This window comes from Dermacentor andersoni, chromosome 6 (genome assembly GCF_023375885.2).
Source record: "Dermacentor andersoni chromosome 6, qqDerAnde1_hic_scaffold, whole genome shotgun sequence".
In the NCBI taxonomy this organism is placed as follows: domain Eukaryota; kingdom Metazoa; phylum Arthropoda; class Arachnida; order Ixodida; family Ixodidae; genus Dermacentor; species Dermacentor andersoni.
In genome coordinates, this window is record NC_092819.1 from 26295053 (window position 1) to 26308212 (window position 13160).

Sequence of the window (13160 nt, forward strand, 5' to 3'; positions counted from 1 at the left end):
TCGCACGGTTTGCATATTTAAACCAGAGAGTGTCGCAGCTGCAGGGCCTCGGTTGTTTGCTGTAGCATGATCTTGATGACAGAGCATGCCTCGGCGCGCTGTCGTCGTTCGTGCTGACATTCCAAGGTCCGTGCCCGCGGTGGCAGTCGTGGCAATACACTTTTAATTCGGGCTTGCGTTTCTTCTCGCTCGGCTCAATAACTGGAGAAGACCAACTGATGCCGATTCAATCTGCTCCTGCTGGGCCCGTGCAACTAAAGTCGGAAAGCTCTCGTTTGGACCTATAGCTTGTTAACGTCGACGACGCGACCGCCTCCTCCGGTGGTGCGTTTACGCTGTCGCTAGCTTGCGTGACGTACTGGTCTTTCTCATTCGATTCGATATTTCCACCTCTATTTTCTGTTTGGGGCAATCCTTGGATTTTGCCTTGGGTGGTCCACCGCAACTCGAGCCGTGACATACCTTTGTGCACAGTGAAAGAAATGGGTTTTAATGTCCAGAAGCAGGGGCTTTGAGTAATGCCATAGCGCGGGGCTTCGAATCGATTTAGAGCGCGCAGGTCCTTTAACACGCACCCTAATGCCCCCGAGTCTTTTTTGCATAACGCCCCCATCGTAATGCAGTCGGGCATCAAAACCCCGACCTCGCACTCGGCAATAGAAAGCCATAGTCGCGTGGTCATCGTGGTCACTACCACGCTTTCCTGACTCTCCCGTTTCATTCATTCATTCATTCATTCATTCATTCATTCATTCATTCATTCATTCATTCATTCATTCATTTATTTAGAAGGGTAGTTGTTTGGGCTCCTCGGTCCCTCGGTCCTGCTTCGCGCTGCACCACTTAGCATTCATTCATTCATTCATTCATTCATTCATTCATTCATTCATTCATTCATTCTCGCTTTCTTCCTTTCTTTCTACGTGTCTGTCACATCCAGGATGTTCAATCACAAATCCAATGGCTGCTAATGACCGTACGCTGCTTCTGTAGAACAACGCCTGTGTTATGTCTTTCTTTTCTTTCATGCATACATATAACCGAAGCTGTGCATCATGCACGATATTAAATATACCATTACGTCGTAAGCAGGACTTCTACACAACAGACAAAACAAAGCAAGTCTCACACTTGCGTTTATATTTCTTTGGCGCTAGAAGGTTGGCTATTACTGGCGCCAAAAAATGTAAAGGATTATTTCGTTCTTGAACTTCGCTCTCACACCGCGGTGCCGTGAGCGTGAATGCCATGTCACAAATTTCAGATTTCATGGTATTTTAGTGCAATTTGAATCATATCTTTTGGGAGGTGTTGGGCGGAGGAAATTTTTTAAAGTTGCCAGCCTGAGCGTTTCGCGCATGTTCAGAGAAAATACAAACTTTCTTTGTGAGAATACTTTTAACCATAATCCAGAACAGACACAGGTCAACATTTATCACGTCACAATTAACTGGTTGGTCTTACTGATTTTCTTGCTTAACAAGGTTCCGTTTAGGGTTAAGCTTGGCATGTTCGGTGCTCTATAACTTTAGTCTATCAGTCTAGCTAATTTGACATTTGTTTTATATTGCCTCTCTATGGTACTTCTGGGTATTTACTGCCTCTTTAGAGGGCATATGTAGATCCATCCTATTATTGCGCATCCCTTTTGAAACATGGTGGTGGCTGATGCAACTAAGCTCGCCAAGTTTACCTTTCTGCGTTCATCATTGGCCCTTGTCACCAGTCGTTTATGTTAGCAAACAATCGAGACTGGATTAAATTTATTGCACTAAAAAGTAATGTCTTTTCATTCTGCATGTTCCTTGCCCAACAATATGGCAGCCGCCTTTTATCATTTTCCAACGCCAGATTCATTAACTTTTCCTCTGTTGTCTTAGGGCTTGAATTTATATTCCAGTGGCTACCTGGATATACCGGCAGCGCTGGTAATGACCTCGCCAACGAAGCCGCCCGGTTAGCACATCTGGAAGCCCGACCAGCTCCAATACCCTTATCCAGAACCAACGCGGCAAGAAAGCTTCATATCGTGGCTAACGCTATGACACACAAATACTGGTCTTCTCCCAACCTCCCGAAGTGTCATCTTCATAGGCTGGATCCATCCTTAAAGCTAGGAGCGCCATCAAAAGTTTCCCCCTCTGAGGCGACAGTATTATGCAGCCTCTGGCTCGGGGTGGCATTTACGAAGGCCTACTCGTTCCGCGTTGGAATGAGGGATACGCCCATGTGCGACTCTTGTGGAACCACAGAAACGATTGAACACATACTATGTATCTGTCCCCAATACGACGTCGAGCGTGAAGCTCTCCAGACAGCATTTAACCAGCTGGACTCTAGACGATTTTCAGTAGTGAGGATCCTTGGACCATGGCCGTACGCGTCGATGGCACAGAAAGCTACGGAAGCGCTGTTGAAACATCTCAAGTCGACAGGTCTTCGCAACCATGTGTAGACTCGGTGCGAACCTTCAACTGTGCGCCGAAACTGTTCTTTCTCTCTCTCTTCATCCCCATACCTCTTTCCCCCAGTGCAGGGTAGCAAACCGGACGTGCGTCTAGTTAACCTCCCTGCCTTTCCTGTCCTTCCCCCCCTCTCTCTCTCTGTTGTCTTAAGAACACGAAGCCTGGGGTAGTGGTTAGGCCTCCGCAGTGCAGGCACACTGACTTCAGCAAGTAAGGTCAAGATGACAATAATTGCAGAGCCTTACCGCACTTTCTGCACACTGTGGAGTTACACTCATTTCTAGATTATTATTATTTTATTATTATACCTGAAGCGCAGCCCCCCTCGAGAAAAAAAAAAGAAGGGACTACCTCGTCGTTTAGCTCTGGATGAATACTGCGAGATGCCATGAAAATGTGCTCCCGGTTTCTGCACTACTTCCACACGCTACACGTATTTCCTGGCTCTTACTGCACCTGGCAGATTTCTCCGTAACCGATTTGTGGTATTGCTATTTAGTGTCCCTCAAAACAAGTCTTCTGAAAGGGCACCGGGAGAGGACAGCGACTGGAGCAGAGCGAAATAGAAGCGGCAAAAATCAAGCGCTGTCAGGATATGCGGCAGCCGAAGATAAAGCAACGTGCTTTTGCGGCGGCGGACAAAAGCCCGCGCGCGCGTGTGTGCGTGGGTGTGTTGCGTACACGACTGCGCATTTGCGCACGCGCCTCTCGCCGAGAAACACAAGGAAGCGGAAGCGTGTGGGACGGGAACAAGGCGCCTTATCCGCGTTAGCGCTTCCGGAGAGACGTGCGCAATCAGGGCCGGCCTTGGCGAGGTTCGCCTCGTCTCTTTCAGCTTGCTGTGTGCGGCTTTCATGGCCTCAAGTTCTCCTTTACTTACTTTTCCTTTCTTTCTTTTTGTTATATATATACTCTCCAACAAGGCAGATATTTATGTACTCTGCAACAAAGCAGATGTTTTTAGTTAATAATTCTTCCACTGGGTGTTCGTAAATGGCGTTCGTGAAAATGCCAGTCCTCTGAAGGAAGTGGAAGCATCGGGCTAGAAAAGGGAAAACAAAAGGTTAAGAGGGGACTGCGGGTAGTGACAAAAAGAAAAGAGCAGGAAGAGAAGAAATTTGTGTGAGACGAATGCAAGGGAACTTCCCAGAATGCTTAAATGGGGTGTAATTAGGAAATCGCTTAGTGATTACGTACCGTTATACCAGAGGGCGTAAATGGTTTGCGTTGCGCTTGCCTGCGTGTGCACATACAACTTGCTCGACTTCAAGCAAGGCCCCATAGCAACGTATGCGGGTTCTTACGTAGGCAAGCCGCTAGCGTCTCCTAACTTATAAAACTCCTTACTGAGTATCGTAGACGTAGCTGAGAGATAAAAAATTGTGATTGAGTGATTGAGGCTTCCCTGTCGTAGCTGCCCTGTAACCATAACCGTAGTTGAGAGCCAGTTGCAGCACCTCATTTTGTACATCGTGGCAAAGGGCAGCACCCTTGTAAGCATATTGCGCAGCGGTAACAAGTAACTTGCAACTTATCTAACAGCGCGAAAAAAAAAAAGGAAGTGATGACATATAAAGAGCGCTCTTTTCATTCTGCTCTATCGTCGTCACTTACTTAATTTTTCTTCGCGCTGTTACATAAGTTGCAATGAACCAACTACCCAGCAAGCAACCATTCTGGTAAAAAGTAAATGCCGACTGTTAATTAGCAGAAGTGATGTAAAAGTTAACATTGCGAAGAGGCGCGTTGCTATTACCAGCAATGCATCTATCTATCTATCTATCTATCTATCTATCTATCTATCTATCTATCTATCTATCTATCTATCTATCTATCTATCTATCTATCTATCTATCTATCTATCTATCTATCTATCTATCTATCTATCTATCTATCAAACAAACAAACAAACAAACAAACAAACAAACAAACAAACAAACAAACAAACACGTTCGCGTGCCATGAGAAATAATGTGGATAAAAATTATTGGAGTAGTCTTTAACGGCATTGCTAAATGCAGTAATTTTTATATGGCCAAATGATATAGATTTTTCTTGCGATTGTGGCTGGTAATCTGTGGGATTGCTACTCCTGCTCAATTTCTTCCCGTTCGACTTGGCGATTTACTGTCGCACAAGTTTGGGTTGACTTCAGAGTTACACAAGCAATCTAAAGCAGTTTCGTGCTGCCTTAGAGCCGTCAGACATGCTTGGAGATTTTAATAACTCAAGTGTTTCCTCCGGGACACGAAATTAATATAAATCAATCAGTAGGCGCTGAAGAAACAAAGGAAGTAAGGTGCCATATCTTTTGTTAGACAAAACACAATCAATTGTGCAAGTGCGTGTCTGCTGGCGTGGAAACTTCATCGGGGCTTGCGACAGGCAAAATATATCGTGGTCTTTTCTTACTGCCTCTTTTCTCGTTACTTGCGGGCCCTTTTCCTCTCCCGCCGCCATCGCGAAAGCAATGCAAGCATATCGCGATGGAGAGACACATTCTGAACCGCTGCCCGAAGCTCAACAGGGCACCGCGCGGTTGCTCGAAAGAAGCAGTCACTCTGCCCGCACCGAGGTATATGCCGTCTCATCCTGTCATCATTCAGTATCTACCAAAAATGCGGGACCCCCACCGTCTGCACTTAGCATATGCCCTGGGAGCCACACGGCCTATAAAACAGCGAAGCCAGCCCTGTGCCGCGGTCGGGCAAGATTGACTGGAAGCTACGTTTAACAATGACTAGATTCGCAGTCGCCTTCGTTGTGGTCGCCGCCGTCTTGTGTTCATCAGTCGGTGAGGCCTCTCGATTTGGGGATAACCAAGCTCCTGTAACCTACTGCAGCGAAAGAGTGTCGACGCATATTTTCATGTGTTGCGCGAGCTATACCATCTGTTTATATTTTAGCTCGAGAATATATATATATATATATATATATATATATATATATATATATATATATATATATATATATATATATATATATATATATATATATAATATTAAATCGCATGTGACAGATAGCGTCGTTTTGCCTTTCCAGGTACACTTATGGAAGAGACGTAAAATACCTGCGTGAAGAAGTCGTAATATCTAGGCAGCTAACTAAAATACTCATTAATCAACTTCATGACTCTTCCCTTTAGACACACGTTGCACATGCGAAATTGAAGCCTAACAGTAGCGAAGTCGTGTTCAGGAGTCGCAAGACCAGCACCACTTTCGAGATATTCGGCCTTAAGTGCGCTACGAAATACAGTGCTATTCCAGCTAACAGTTTCCAAAAGCGTGAGTCAAGCCGTTCGAATTATCGTAACTAGCGCCGATGCATTTTTTTTTTTCAGCTTTTGTTGACAGGTGACAGGTGTCGCTAATATTCTTAGGATTTGTGCTAAGTGGACATAACTTCACTAATGTTCGGCCTCGTAGTGGTGCCGTCGTGCGTCTAAAGAATGAATACATTATAGCAAAAAAAATATGAGAAAGAAAGCACACCGACTGCATTGTGAAATGGTTCCATGCATGCTTGCAGAAAGGGTCCGTGAAGAATGATACAACTCGTTGAATAAGCGCACTGCGTAGTCAGACGTTTCTACAATATAATAAACACAGTCGTACTAAACTTGCTGTCACTCAGTGCTTCATATGTTGCTCATTTAAATCTGGCTAATACATTATTCAATAAACGAAATGGGAAAGGCAAAACCGAACGAGCGGTTAAATTTATCTCAATTTCCATTCAGGTCTCCAACACTTGTCAGACGTTAGCGCATTGTCCACTGCCACAACCTAATATCCGTTTCGTTTTTCTTTCTTCAAGGCGCTGCTCCAAGCCCGATGAAGGTACGTTACCCAGACTACTGGCAACAAGTTATAACGTCACTGCAAGCTTTCATATACAGTCGAGATACGATGTTATGTTCCATGAGCTTGTATTATTGTGGCCAATTTTGCTGCTGTCTAAACCCAGCTGCGGTGACATAGATAGGAGTAGCATACAAATAAAAGAAACCGTTAACGGAGCACGATACAACGGACAGCAATAAGTTCTGCAGTAATTTTTAGCGGCTCTGCCGCAAAGAGCTTGCGTAATAGTACGTTGAGCGCAATAACATAATTGTAATGAATGAATTCTGCGGTTTTTCGTGCCAAACCCACGATTTGATTATGAGGCACGCCGTAATGGGGGACTCCAGATTAATTTTGCCCACCAAGGGATCTTTAACGTGCCCCCAGTGCACGGGACAGGGACGTTTTTGCATTTCGCCCCCATCGAAATGCGGCCGCCGCGGGCGGGATTTGATCCCGCGACCCCGTGCTTAGCAGCACAATTCCGTAGCCGCTAAGCCACCGCGCGGGTAATATAACATAATTGCAATAACACGTTTCCAGGTGTCCTTTTTTGCGGCGATGAGTATAACAAGAAGAAACGATTGCAACCGTTGTCTCGCTCTCCGCATGTAAATTTGAGACCACATCGACGCTGTGTGCACAAGTGTATGCACGTTTGTAAAACGTGAAGAAAGATGGTCTAATATGTGTTCTGATTCTTATGCTTGAGCTTAAATCCTCATGCGAACCCATGTAAATTAAAATGCACCTTGCATTCGATGATTTCGTTTTTCTCAGAATTAACTAAAAAAGCGGTTACGTAAAATATTCATCCCGGAAGTAAAATCGGATGCATGTCCACCTGCATGGAAGCGATTTAAGCATATTCTTGCCACCAGCTTTCATGAAAATTGACACCAATTTGATCGGCTCCGTTGGGTAATCGCAAACGACGAATAGCACACGCGTGAAGTGCGTTTCAAATACATCGATGTGGCATAAAAATCTGGGATGCAGCTTCAGCGCGCCACCCTATCGCACGATACAACTTTATCTCTGTGCTTTGTCCATGAAAAGCAGTTTTTACGGCGAAGAGCACAAGTAGACGATTACTTTCTCCATGTAAATGGACTTGCATAATTCAGCATGGGACCAGAGTATAAAAGACTTAAAAAAAAAAAAAAACACGCTCGTAACCTGCAGCAGTCGGCAATAGAAGTTACATAAACAGGGGTAAAGTCCGTGAAAGTTATTTTCAGTCTCTTCATTTGCAGCCAGCCGCTGCTGTCAACGACCGCACGTGACGTCACTCTACGAACCCGTTAAGATTAACCCGCCGAGGAGGAAAAGGCCGCTTTTGACAAAGACAGGTCCACCTATATATCGAAACGCTGGTCGGTCTTTCTGAAGCACTTTATCCCTGTTTGTGTAACTTTTTTTTTTGACACAGTGTGCTACTGTATCTGACGGCCTACGGGATTTAACAGTTGGTAATAGGTAATTTTAGCTTTCGCACACCTGAAGTTAGCGGACGCAAACCATTGGACTGGCAAAAGGACGTAAAAAGGAGTACAAAATAACATAAAAGAAGCATAAAATAACACAAGCACAACGTCGAGGGTTCTGGGTGCGCAAACATGGGTGCGCTATCTCTAAAACTCCCTATAGTAAAAAAATTATCGAAGGTTGATTACGTCCATCAGCTGTATTCGAGTCTGAGGAGGATATTATGCCTGTAACTGTGCAGTTTGACATAATTGCTAAGACTCTGTTTCGTGGGCCCAGAACTCGCGTCCCGGACGGGACGAAGAAGGTGGAGCAGGAGGCGGTGGCGGCGGTGGTGGCGGTGGAATCTTCCCGGGCCTGGACCAGTGGACCAACTTGCTTCCTGGAGGCACCCTACCCGCGGGCGTGACAATGCCGGACATTGGAGCGGCCGCTTCGGCAGTCAGCGGCATCGTGACGATGCCGGACATTGGAGCGGCCGCTTCGGCAGTCAGCGGCATCGTGACGATGCCGCCCAACTTGCCCACAGCGATCCCTCCCGCTATACCTACCAACCTCCCCCCTGGATTTCCGACCGGAATCCCGAACATCAACGACATCATCAGCTCACTCCCTGGCGTCAACCCGTGACAGGACCGTTGGGAGCTCCGAGGAATCATTTTTGCACGTGGTTCGATGTGAATAAACAAAACGTTGGCTTCTTCAGCCATTGTTCGGCGGCACGAACTGTTAGGTCCAGTGGGCTACTGACTGTTCAAATGATACGAATGATACGATCACACAAATCACTATAGGATGGGAAAGATGACGCTCGCGGAATATCAGTTGACATTTTCTGAAATGAACTTGCACGGCTGTACCCTTTTCAGCTGATTGTCATCCACGAAACATAGTATAATGTTGTATATTGTCTATGCATGGAACGACCGTACAAACACCGTTTTTTGATTCAGACAAGAACGGACAGAGCCACGGTGGTGGAAAGAACAAAACATGGCTAGCACAACCTTGACGCGTACCTCGCGTATTGTGGAGGCTTAGTCCATAGTTTACTGTTCGCGAATGTGGACAATTGCTGTTTGACAGCAGGAATTATTAGACATGTTGACTGCTTCAGGTCGCCTTTATATTACTCCAAAAAGATCGTTTGTTCTTCATTTCGAAGTAATATATAATAGCATCAAGGAATGAGCATCGCATGTCAAAAGAAACTTTACCGGCAAGAGAGCTGGTAGAGGCGTTCTGTGAAAATTATCTGCGCAGAAGAGCAACAGACGAAGACAGTACAATCTGCGCACACAATTTTGTTGTTGTTAAAAGGGACATTAAATGCAAATATTAAGCCGTGCTAAAGTAATAGCAAGGCCTCAATATTATCGCCAACTGAGCTTTAGTAATCGAGAAATTGAGGTAAATGCAGAGCATGATTACACACTCTCCCCGGGACATTCAAGTACAGGCCCGATGACTGAGGCACTCCTCGTTACATTTTTATTCCACTACTACTCAGCCACTCGTAATAAACAGATCATTGTATTGCATTATAAAACGAAAAAAAAAAAGAAATGCTACTCGTGCAGCTATATTTGATATTTGGAAAAAAGAAACCTCATTGACGCTACCCTTGACAATGGCGCGGGCGGTCGAATGGTTTCGTTTTCGCTCGACTCTGCGCCGCCCGCGCTTTCGCGTTTCAGTAGTTTCGTTATGGCGTAATGCTACACCGGTTTTGCTGGTTCACGGAACTTGCGCAAACTGGCAAGTAGCGGAGAATTCAACTTCCACGTGATGCCGCGGGACGCCTGAACGGTCCACGCCACTTGACCAAAAAGCAGCTGTAGCGCTGAATCCACTGCTCTGTATTGACTCGGCTTCTCCGTGGCCGCTCGTTTGCGCTTTGGGTAAAAAATCGTACCGCCGTCTGTCGGGCGCCGTTTTGCTCACCGACGGCAGCAAAGGGCGGTGATGGCATATGCGACGTCACCACTCCACGGTTAGGTGGCGAGGATTTGAATTGCGATAAAGGTAATTGCGATGCTCTACCAATTGGGCTACCGCGGCGCCGTTTCCCCATTTACTTTCTTGGGTATTTATGTTTCCTAGTAGAAACCTGGGAGTGTTAGCCAGCGCCATCACTCACAGACCTAGGCGGCGGATGTGGAACATCCTTTCTGCCGCAGGCGTCACGAGAACGTGATCTTTTTGGGTAAAGGCAACTGGTAAATAAACCGACACATGCTACCTGAAGGCATCAATGTTGCCGGATTCGAGACTCTCATTATGTAGTAAACGAGAAGAAAGGAGGTTAATTGAGGGGCCCGATATTTATTAGTCATAGGAAGCCAACAAACACTGACACCAAACCAAGGACAACATAGGGGAAATTACTTGTGTTTAACAAACGAAATAAAGAAACGATAAATAAATGGAAATTAAAGTGGATGAAAAAAAAGCTCGCCGCATGTCGGGAACGATCCCACAACCTTTGCCTTTCGCGTGCGATGTTCTACCAATTGAGCCACCGCGGCGCCATCTCCACGAGCATCGTGGAAACGGCGCCGCACGCGAAATGCGAAGGTTGTGGGATCGTTCCCCACCTGCGGCAAGTTGTTTTGTTCATCCACTTAAGTTTCATTGATTTATCGTTTCTTTATTTCGTTTATAAAACACAGGTAATTTCCCCTATGTTGTCTTTGACGTCAGTGTTTGTTTGCTTCTCATGATATATATATATATATATATATATATATATATATATATATATATATATATATATATATATATATATATATATATATATATATATATATATATATATATATATATATACACACACACACACACACACACACACACACACACACACACACACACACACACACACACATATATATATGTATATGTATATATATATATATACAGGGTGTCCCAGCTAACTTGGACCAAGATGTTAAGAATACCCAAGAGCTCTAGAGAAGTCGTACCGACTGCATAGTAGCCGTAGTCGTATGTACTTACGGCCACTATTTTTTCATCACGAAGTATTGCCTAAATAATTATTCTTAATCTGATCAGTTAAATTTTTAATTATTGCTTGAATGGCAAACATATCGACTACAAAGTTGTTGGACACCTCAAATAACCTCCGAATCAAGCCTTTGTTTAGTGCTCAGCTATGCCTCGTTGGTTTTTCCGAGAAAAAAACAAAAGCGCGCGAAACATCCAAAATACGAAAGAGACAGGCGCTCGCGCGCCGCTACTCAAGCGCCCCCAAGCGAATAGCCACGGCGTTACTAGCGGCGGCAGCTCGATACAGGGCTTCCCGCCCTGTATCTATGTGATGGTCGCGGAATCACGAGAACACGCCGCTGACGCATTGATAAGCGTTGTGGAGCCTTGTACGATGCGGCGATAAGAGAATGCAGCCGTATAATTTTCAATGGTTGCTTGTAGGCGCTTGAATAGCGGCGTGCGAGTGCGCTTCTATTTCGTATTTCGCGGGCTTTCGTTTTTTATTGGAAAAACCAACCAGGACCACTTCAGCACGAAATAAATGCTAGATTCGGAGGTTACTTAAGGTGCCCTACAACTTTGTAATTGATAAGCTTGCGATTCAAGCAATAATTCATAGGTTCACTAATTAAAAGTAATTAAGTAATAATCCGTGATGGAAAAAAAAATTCTGGCCGCAAGTACATACGACTACGCTTACTACGCAGTCGGTACGATTTCTCTAGAGCTCTTGAGTATCTTTAAAATCTTGGTCCAAGTTAGCTGGGACACCCTGTATATTAAAACATTCTCGCTGATGTTTTGCTAAGGCGTCAATGTTTCATTAGGCACGCCGACAACTTTGAACGGCGTGACTAATTACACTACAATATCATTAATACACACTAGAAATAACAAAGGACAGAGCACGGTATACCTTGAGGGATGCTGAAGTAAATGGCAGTTCGTGAGAAGAGAGGCCGCTTATGCTGACAAAGTGTGTATGGTTAGCGAAATATGCAAAGATCCAGTTGATTATTCATGCGTAGGAATATTTATCTTCCCAAGTTTCTGAACTACTTTCGAGTGACACACAAGATCGAAAGCTTTTCTTAAAGTCCAGGAACACAACATGAATCTGACCAGTTTTGTCAAGAACGCTAGCAGAATTGTGGACGACTGAGGCTGATTGAATAAGGGTAGAAAAGCCCTTCCGAAAGACATGCCTTTCGCCGTACTGTATGAATACGCATGCCACAAGGACACACACATATATACTCAGCATACTAACATGAGAATCATCATTCTTGAGGTTCCCTCCAGTTTCTGTGCACTTTCTAAGCCTCAACGTGACGGTTGCCATCGGACCCCGGGCATAGAGCAAAAAGTTTTTGTGAATATGGGCCTTGGAAACGGCCCGAATGCCTGTTTGTACAGATTATCTTTTGAAGCTGTTTCATGGTTTTGACGGGTCACAGGTTGCAATTGGGCAATGAACCAGTTCGCTATGGCACTCACTTATTTCCACACTTCAATCGTTTTTACAGCGATGACCGTTATGGGTTTTTGACTCAAGGGCTCGTTCCTTTTTTGTGCTGTATAACTCGGAGTGGCGGACATTGTTTGCATGCACGAGAAATGAAAATGTGTAATCAAATAAGTAACGACATTCCCCTAAATAACTTTTTAACTAGTCATTTTAAGGCACATATTGCAACTTACAAATGCTAGGTGGTGAGTTCGCAAGGCATATTCACTTGGAATGAGTTCTGACCATGACAGTAGTGATGTGATGTGCGCTCCCATGGTGCGCGATGACATGCATAAGTGTCCCAAATATTTTTGCTCTGCAGTGCACGAGAAAAAAAAAAGAGTTTTGTTTAAAATGCAAGTAGAACATGCACCATAAAGTAAAAACTAAGAAGTTGGTTAGCAAAAATTGTTTAATTACTAAATTATGCATCACGATTGCTTGTGCGTGTCCACCTCTTCGGGCAATCCAGCTCAATGAATAAAAAGAATTATGTTAATTCTGGTAAAAAAGCATCACGGTTATAGGGCCTGGTTGAGAACCTTCATTGTTAGTCAGAAGACGATTGATCGCCGCACCCCCCCACCCACCTTCTCCCCCTACCAACCCGCACACTCCTATCCCTATCCGGCTTCTTCAGAGCGTACGCTTAAATAGTTTTAAGCTGCGCGCGTCGTTTGATGAACTCGCACGGTTTACAACGGATGCGAAAAGTGCAGCTGCTACGTAAGCGTCGATAAAGGCAGCTGGAGGCCGGCCAGAGGAACTTTCTCCCTGACCTTCTACATGTAGTTTAGAGGCCCGCATGCGGCACATCTGTGCTGCGTTTAGAAAGTC

At 44.9% G+C, this 13160-nt stretch overlaps 1 protein-coding gene across 3 annotated transcripts in view; it reads left to right on the top strand.

Annotated features, from left to right (window-relative positions):
- Window positions 1-9367, top strand: part of LOC126521752 (uncharacterized) — a 136668-nt gene extending 127301 nt beyond the window's left edge. For 2 of the 3 annotated variants that reach the window (XM_055065977.1, XM_072288653.1), the window contains exons 2-3: window positions 6285-6307; window positions 8081-9367. In XM_055065977.1, the coding sequence (XP_054921952.1) occupies window positions 6285-6307; window positions 8081-8431 (374 nt within the window). In that variant the 3' untranslated portion in view covers window positions 8432-9367. Of the gene's footprint in view, window positions 1-5122; window positions 5260-6284; window positions 6308-8080 lie in introns of those variants that run through there. The other variant, XM_055065976.2, reaches the window with a different exon arrangement.
- Window positions 9368-13160: the final 3793 nt, after the last annotated feature.